Source organism: Limulus polyphemus, unplaced genomic scaffold (assembly GCF_000517525.1).
Source record: "Limulus polyphemus unplaced genomic scaffold, Limulus_polyphemus-2.1.2 Scaffold286, whole genome shotgun sequence".
Lineage (NCBI taxonomy): Eukaryota > Metazoa > Arthropoda > Merostomata > Xiphosura > Limulidae > Limulus > Limulus polyphemus.
The window spans coordinates 38102-47683 of NW_013665896.1; the positions used below are offsets into that span (position 1 = coordinate 38102).

At 33.4% G+C, this 9582-nt stretch overlaps 1 protein-coding gene across 1 annotated transcript in view; it reads right to left on the reverse strand.

Annotated features, from left to right (window-relative positions):
- Window positions 1-9582, reverse strand: part of LOC106457043 (diuretic hormone receptor-like) — a 63493-nt gene that overhangs the window by 30915 nt on the left and 22996 nt on the right. The window contains exons 3-5 of the mRNA XM_013916427.2: window positions 7521-7669; window positions 2794-2919; window positions 1948-2045 (exon numbers count right to left, since the gene is read on the reverse strand). Coding sequence (XP_013771881.1) covers window positions 1948-2045; window positions 2794-2919; window positions 7521-7641 — 345 coding nt within the window. The 5' untranslated portion in view covers window positions 7642-7669. The remainder of the gene's footprint in view (window positions 1-1947; window positions 2046-2793; window positions 2920-7520; window positions 7670-9582) is intronic.

The following is a 9582-nucleotide window of genomic DNA, read 5'->3' on the forward strand; positions in this document are numbered from 1 at the left end:
AGTCTTACACTGGCAAATTAGGGACGGCTAGCGCAGATAGCCCTCGTGTAGCTTTGCGCGAAATTCAAAAAACAAACAAACAAACAGCTCATTTATTTACTGTCAAAATGATGTTTTGCTCGTCTAGGAAGAACTAATTATGAAGATAAGATTAAACGATGTAAGTTGCTTAAATTGTTTCTTACACTGGCAAAACAGGTACAAACAAAGTACCGTATTAATGTTTGTTGATATCGTTTTGATTAGGACTGTTCTATTTCTTGATCTTTAAAATCCATAAAAGTAAATACATTTTAGTAAATTGCAGATGTAATCTCAAACAAAACATTGAAGTTCTTTATACTGGTTTTTGATACACGAAGACCTTTCTTGACATGCAGGACTGACCATTTTAAAATTACACATCACATAGTTTAATTTCATTAAAGTGTTAAGACAAGGCTTTAGTTCTTTTATAAATATTTACCTTGCTATTGGTACTATGAAAAAAATCTCTCGAAAATTAATTCATTAATTTCACACCATAAAAAATGTATGTGCAATTATTATCATTTATTATTATAATAGCAAGGAAATACATTCATATGGTCTACAATGATTTAATGGGAAACGGTAAGTCCACAGATTTACAACGTTAAAATCAGAGGTTTGACTCCACGCGGTGGACACACCACATAGCCTAATATGGCTCCGCTCTAAAACAAACAAACAATGATTTACGTTCCCACGTTAAAGGTAATATGTCCAACATCTAACTCCACTGTCTATCACAGACAACACGACTAACACACGTTCCTTTACTATAAGAAAATATACATATTATGATACGATAAAGTGTCTATAAAATTCTTGATTCCAGAGGAAGAAACTTGGTGTATCATAAACACTTACGAAACTAAAATGTTTATAAAGATAACCCACATTTTATTGAATAAACAATATATTTGTACAAACGTATTTGTGTGGAAAAGTCGTGTAGCTGTGAATATGCTTAAAATATATCGAGCAAGTGGAAGTTCTCATTCTAATTGAAATATATTTATATATCGTAACTTTACGTTGGAAACCTCAGAATATCTCGATTTTATTTCTAAACATCCTATCTTCCATAAAGCTATTTATGGTCGTTAAAATTCCAAGAAGTAAAAAAAACCAGAATTTTTGTTCAAATGAATCAGAAAAACTTGAAAAAATTATAATATAAAAAAAGCCCATTAAAACGTGATGTATATCGTATCCGACTTACTGAACAAAATACATTAACTAACGAAAAAAATCACAATTCTCACCTACAACAGCCGCAGTGTTCCTGTAAACCAAAGGATTGTCTGAAAAAAACTAAAATACCTAAAGTCGTTTGTTTGTAAGTAAGCACAAAGCTACACAATGGGCTATATGTGCTCTAACCACCAGGGGTATCGAAACAGACATACCGCTGTGCTATTGGGGAGAAAAGTCGTTTGTATTTGTTTAATAAATGAAATTTTGGCTTGGCCAACAACCACTCATAGTAAAGTTTCGAATATACAACTTAAAGATGAAGAGGCTAATTTACCCAATAAAAAATAATAATTTTGTTAAAATATAGCTAAATACATTTCAGCTAAAGAATTCGCTAAATGAAGTAAATTTCGAGAAAAAAAACTACAGTAAAGTCAAATGTTGAGCGTCAAATTAAGTAAAAACAACATTTTGGTGTTATAAGGTCGTTTATTTCTAGTATTAATACGTTAAAAGTTTGTTTGATCCAATAGCGACCAAGTTGTAATAAACTGACCTATAACTGATATTAATATATCAAGTTAAGCTATGTATACCTAATTATTATTTCGAAACTAACCATCTTTTTTTATAACAAACTTAAGTATATTATGTAAAGCTATTCATTATTTAGATAATATCTAAATATTATAACAAAAACACGTGTAAAAAATGGTTATAACATACCTGTATGTATTCCTCGTCAATTAAGAGGGGCTGACAACGAGAATAATCTGCTCGAGAAGCCCACGTGCCGTTTTCAAGACACAATCGGGTAGCGTTCTCTGAAATTGTTACATAAAAACAACATGATGCGTGTAAAACGTAAAGCTCGATAACAAGCAAATATCGAAAATTAATGGATGCAATGTTAACGTATGACTACTTCTACTATAGCAACAACCTGTTGTACTAGTACCTTCGCAATTTTGAGATTACGTTTCGCAGTATAAATTATTTTTCATAAGCCAATTTAAAATATGCAGACTTATTTTTAAAAATTGGGTATTTAGAGTGATTCTGTAAGAAGATATAATGTTATTTCATAATTCCTACGGTTGATAACAAGTTCAGTGTTAAAAAAGTATACATGTTTGAAGATGAAAGTTAACTACGATATCATAATTTTAGATAAATAAATAAATAAAGTTGATCTAAGTTCATATATTAGGAATTTTAGAACATAATATGAATAACTTAGAATTCTAAGATATGAACAAGCCCACGGATGATCCACGACTTCTACTAAGTTTACTTAAGACAATAATTTCAGAATGCGCAGTAAAGAAATAAAACAAAATAATCTAGAGAAGAGGAAGTAAAAAAAGCGTAAATACAACAAAAGTGTGGGTCGTGAAACTGTAAATTAAACTTTAAAATACTGCAATTTTTATGTGTTATGCACTTCAAGCCTACTACATGGGAAATAATTCAGCAAAAACAGCAACATTTTATGAAAAGATTAAATTGCTTATCATCTACAGTTTACTTTATATCCACAGTCAAAATGAAGATAGCATAAAATGTACTCACGAGATCTATCATAAGCAATTTCGTTCAGTTCTTCAAAACAGGATATTTCAACAATTTGACCACCTGGTGTCGGTGGCCAGCAAGAAATTCCATCCCACACTGCATTGCAGTAAAGTGACACATTTCCTGTTGAAAAACAAAACATATTTGTTCCATGAAGTATATTTCATATCTGGAAATTACAATATGAAATTATTATGTAAATAATATTTTTGTAGCACATGTAAATCTATACACAAATGTAAAGTTTACAGATCGGCCGATGGTACATTTGAGGTATAGATTATCATATTATTATAGTATCTAAAGTTATTGAGTTATGTTCATACTTCAAATTATTTAATTGCCATAAGGTTAGTTGATAGGATATTGGATATATAATTGCTTATTTCACTTCAGTTGATATAATGAACAATATACATAAGACTAAAATTGTTTTACATGTGATATTAAAACATAGTTCAGTTATTGTTATACAAGGTGCTTATTTTTCTTGTTGAATGCAATAAACACGTGACTGGTTTATCATTCTTGGAACAAGAATTATTGATATTCCTTTGCACCAGTATATATAGACAAAAAGTTGGCCAGTGACATTTTAGTTCAAAATATAATTCATTGATAGAAAACCAAAGGCTCAAATTTATTGATAAACTACGCTCCGTAATTTACAAAGTAAAGACGTCGTATGCTATAGTTATTTTATTACGTACAGCTCAACTGTAGATATGCTCTTTTGCGTAACAATCCAATACCCATTTGCACTTTGCCTTCTGCCCAACGCTATAATTACTGACTTACGTACAGACTAATTCTACTCTCTTGCTCACAGCTCAACACTACAGGTCCCCCGGTGGGTCAGTGGTGAGTTTAGGATTTACATTGCAATAATCCGGGGCTCAATATCCCTAGGTGGACACATCAGATAGCCCAATGTGGCTCTGCTTTCACACAAACACGCACAGTATTATAATTACTCTCTTGTGTACGGATGAACGCTACAATTACTCTTATATGTATAGCTCGATGTTATAGTTTCGGTCTTACTTACCTTTTGTATACAGATTTATAATTTGTTTGTCCTATTCTACACGTGTGGATTAGTTATACCTACAACTACATTGTCCTTATTCAAATATGCATTTAGTTACATACATTATAATGTACATTTAAATGCTTAAATTTCTACTGTATGCAAACAAAACGTTACAATAGCGTACATAGAATTTCTATCTCACAGTTAAATATTTAACTGCTGTTTCGCATATGAGAAGCTTCTAATTACTATATTGCACAACTGTTATATATTCCTTAACTGTTTCTCTTCGTGCTTAGTTCTCCCATATCTTATTTGTTTTATATATTTTCTTTTAGGATTTATGATCGTTCAGTGAATGTTATAATTAAAGCAGAACAATATCTGATAATTCTAAAATTTATTTTATTTCATTGTTTTATATAAGCTTTCTTGAGCCTGACAATTGCTCATGGTTCCAATTTTCCAAAACCCTTTTGAGTAGTATGATCAGTCGAATATATACTAAATGATATAACGTGTACAATACAAATAAAAACAAAATTTCAGGTCTTGTTGTTCATCTTTTGTAAATACATAAGGGTACATTTTGACCCTTGCCACGATACTATTTTATGTGTTTGACATCATTGTAAAACGATTTTTTTTTAAGAAATGTGGTTCATAACTTTAATCCTGGTATCATTTTGTGTGACGTGAAACTTGTAGGCTATTCTTGCAGCAATTACAAAACCCTTTTGAAAACTGAGACTGCTTCAGGGAATTCACTTCTGAACTAATCTCTCACCACATGAATAACTCAAGTTTGTTTAAATATCACTGCAATAGATTTAAATCGTTTAAAATAGCGATAAATTATCTTTTATTTCCAACGAACTGAGTTCTCTAAATGTCCTGGTGCTTGGTTTTCTTTTCAGATATGTAAAATGAGAGAAAGTTTTTGTTAAAGGGTCTTGTTTACAATGGTTATTGAGAAAATCACAAGAATGTGAAGCTATGTGTTAACACTGAAAATTAAGTTTGATCTTTTGGAAATGGCCCTCCAGGCATTGTTATGTATTTATTTATAAACTTAAATAAAACCAGATATGCGTGAACATGACATTATTTCACTTTTCTTGTTAGAATAGTTTAAACATTCCACTATACAAAGTGGCCCAAAATAATCTTTCGTATTTTAAAATTTAATAATTAACTAACTAAGAAAGTACAACCATGCAGTTTTTAACATCTTGTAGCCAAACTCAAACACTTTTATTGACGTGTCAGTAGACTTCTAGGTGTGTACCATTAGTGGCTCTCAGTACGTCTAACCGATATTCGATTTCACTCTACATTCACTACAGTAACAGTAGCGATGGCGTCCGTTATTTTGGTCTTTAGCTCCGTAATGTTTGTTACAGGTGTGCGATACACGATATCCTTAACATACCTCCATACTTTTTTCCTGTACTGGTGTCTGTAATAACGCTGTACCACAGTTACTGACTTGGTCGCTGCAAGCTAAATAACTCATTCAGCCTTTTCTTGCACGGTTGCCATTTCACAGAGTAACACTATTCACTTGAGTGAAATATGACAATAAAAATTGTTTGAGTTTGGCTACAAGATGTTGAAACTGCATTGTCGTATTTCCTTAGTTATGTGATAAGTGAATTTTAAAATTGGAAAGACAATTTTGTACCACCCCACATTTTGCTCTTTATTCTAGCAAATCATGAAATTAAGCCTTTAAAAAGAATGGTTGGCACCATTTGTTAGTTACAATTGTTAAGCATTGTCGATGGCACGTAACTAATCACATATATTCAAAAAACACTCTCATAGCTCTCATTGCTTAACACTATTCTTTTATAAAATGTTTTTTACTCTTCTGTGGAAAATAGATCAGAATTTTTCTTTAATCCGAGGGGAGTTCATGATCTTTTTTTATTGTCCTGCAAATTGACAAAGTCAAAAATTTGTATTTACATACATTTGAAAACATCCACGAACGTAAATATATGAAATTTAAATAGCCAGTAAATTTGCATTAAGGTAAGAAAATGTTGCCTAATTAGTGACATCGAAATATTTTGTAAGGTTATTTCCTAAAAGAAACGCATCAGATAATAAAATTGCGAAAAAAAGCAAATTCAAGACGCTCTTTCCCTAAAAAGTCTCTCAACGATCACAAAACAAAACAAAATACGACAATCTAGTTGCTTCAGCCCTGACTGGAGAGTAAAATACATAACTGAGAAATAGCCAGTCTTATAACTCCAACGAACATTCTCCACGTTTCTCTCTAAGCCTTGTGTTATCTCCTTTGTTTAAGCTTGTGTTCATCCCTGATGAAGTTGTAAAGAGGTTGTAAAGAGAGTACATTAAAGCAAAACAACGATGGAGCCTCACCATGTCGCTACATTTTATGTCGCCATGTCCTGTCATGCTCTGATGGCCGTGAATCTTGAGCCTTGAAAATAGCCCTGCAGCGTAGTTTCCAGTACAAAAGGCTCTACCATAAGGCTATCATTTCCAAAACACACCACTCCTCCCTGTTCTCTTTCCATAATCCATCTAGTATACGAAAACGACTGTTTCCCAGCACCTTTTCAACAGTCTAGTCATACACAAATCCATATACACTGCATCCGGCGACTTGATCAGCATGTTTACGTATGGAATATTATAAATATATGTTAGCTGCTTGACGTATGCGATGGTTGAACTGAGATGTCATGGAAGCAACTTATGTACATGTGACTCCGGATAAATATCCTTCTTGAATATGTTGGGTGCTGTTGCCTGTGGCACGTAGGCGACCTTTGGCATTCACCTTTGTGTTCGTGGATTCTAGCGTGTTACAAAATGCCGCACTCTGTTTATCACAACAGGGTTAAACTTGTTGCAGATCCGTTTCTGGATTGTCCTGGTTTCCCAAATTGGTTCATATTCCATTTGTTTTCCAATGCCAGTATGTAAAACGAATATCCCCCTGTTAGAAATTCTAAATCTCTGATTTGAAAATGTCTTTATGATATGAGTACATGAATATTTTGGGTCGGAACGGGATGTTACATACCATTTCTAAAAGCGATCGATTTTCGATGACATCACCTTACCAGCTAAACGCCAAACGACGTCAAAATATAGTTCTGATATATCCGTTCCACCATGACCTTATATTGGCTATGTTTGTCAAATGATTTGCCGATTTGCATATTCCTAATCGTTTTAATATGACTTACTCAACACTCTGTATAATGAAAATACGGCGATAAAAGCAGAAGCTAACGGTAATTATAAAGTCGTTCTCATTTCATTTACAAACAGAATTCGAATTTCGAAAGTCTTTTGAATTTTCGCACAAAGCTACACATGGTGCTATTTGAACCATGAGCTCTTAGATTCACAATCCAAGCACGCTAACCAGTAGCCCACGCAAGTCCCCATTCAAAACAATAATATTTACTTTCAGAGACCGGAAACACTTCAAGCACTGTTGTGGTAAGTATAGAATATATATCATGCTAGTTGTTTGAGGTTTTGTATATTTGTTGTTGTAATAGGTGCACAATAAAGTCGCTAATAGATGGTGCTATAGGCTACCATAAACATTATTACCGTTCTCTTCATAATAATCAAAATATATGTTAGGACAAAGTAGCATAAATATTGCAAATATTGAGAAAAAAACGATATTTTTTACCTGTTTTCTGGATTAAAGTGTCACTGAGGTAGCATTCCAGTTCGGGTGTAAGGTCGGTAATATCTTCGATGGACGCATGCACAGTTCGGTTAGACGTGAAGTTAGTGGTTTTCAAACCCATCCTTATACTGTAAAATGTATGGTCTAGCCTAAAGAAAATCCACAAATGATACGGTGGTTATAAATTTAAGCTATTTGGAATTATTCAGCTAACAAACTGATAAATAGTGACAGCAGTTAGTACAGATGCTTTAAGAGGCATTCCTGAGTAGCAGTATAAGATGTTTGTCCCCAATTCTAAATGCACCACTAAAGTACTTATTCTTTCTCATAACTCACTAGGTTGTTAAAGTATAAAATAGCTTTATAAATCAAAGGAAGTTTCAAGAAGGGGCGTGTGTGTACTCACCCTGAGGTAATGAGTAATGCATAAATTGTTACAGAAATTCATCACTTAGTGTGAGGTATTTCAGTTAATCATTAATGCAAGTTCGGAAATAAATTGAAAATAATATTTATAACGCTTTGCAGTGTCATGTAAAATAACATTTTTCAGGTAATAAGCTGTCTTTAATTTTCACACAGCTGCAAGTGATGTGGATTTTGGATAGCTTATTTATTAATAATGATAATAATAATTCATACTTACCTTGATAAAATGATATGCATGTAGTTGCAGATTCATGTTGTTTATGTAAACAGAAAAACGTATTGTTGTTCAATACAGTGCCATAACGTTACTTGGAAATTGTCTCCTGTTACAGCTTTCAAATTCCTAAACACCAATGTCTGTGTGTTGTTCCTTCTAATTATGTATTTGAAATTTGGTTAATAAACATTTTACTGCAATTTTAAGCTAGTAAGTTTATTGAAATCAAGAACAATAGCCCTCGATGTGTATTACTGTATGTGGTGAATGGACCTCCTAGGGAAAGTTCTGCCTGTACAATTTACTTCTCTGAGACCCATGAAGGGGAGGAAGGGATCCTAGTGATTGATTTGTGTCTGAGACCTTGCAACAAACTACTTGGCCATAATTAAGCAATGATCCCTGAAGCAGAGATTAATTTCCTATCATCCTGAAGGAAACTGGTGGCAGTCAATGTCATTTAACTCATGTATTACAATGAAAGCTGGAGTAAGAAAGCAGGCCATCCTTCATCACTCTCTCGGACCTTAAACATTACACGGACCCTACTAACCCACCTTTTCTTAACAACTGTGTGAAAGCAGTCAGTTATAGTATTCTCCAGGTAGCTGTCCTTGTGATCCCTAGACCTTGACAAGTTTTCCAGAATGTTCTTGTCCAATCAAGATATATATTGAATTAACTTCACTTCCAATATCTCTTTCACCAACAGCTCCAAGGTCATTTGGGACAAGATTCTAAAGTTCAATGAGAAGTATACCTCCCACCTTTTTTAATTTTGTAACCAAATGGTCATGAGGTTGCCGATTTACAGGATATTGCAACACCCTTGAAGAGTGCTTTTCTCACCAATCCAGCACATCCATGTATTTCCTTTACTCGATCACCTTACGCGACATGAAATGTCAATGAGGAAAGCCTTCCTTAAGAGGAGGCATCTAAGTTCAATTGTCTTTGGTTTTCAGAAGACTTGTAATACCACGTGGAGGTTCAGTGTTTTGCAGGACCTCCATTCATGCACTTGTGTGGAATTTATCCAATTTCCTTCATAAAGTTTAGCTGAGAGATCATTCTGAGTTCGTGTGATATCAATATTACCCTCATGCTTGATGTAGGAACTTGGAGTACCTAAAGGCCGAGTCTTTAGCATCACACTTTTTAGCATTAAGATCAACGCCATAACCAAACAACTTCTTCCTGCACTTGCAAACAGTATCTATATTGATGACTTTTAAATCATCTGTCAGTCATCGAATATAAGATATATATATATATATATTCTTCTCAAGAAGTCGATAAGCCGTCTTAACGTTGTTAGAACAACGGGTAAAAGTTGTAGTTAGTGATGACTACCACAACCCTATCAAGACGTCTAACAATGCACTTACAAAATGGAGCCATCAAAGAACACTG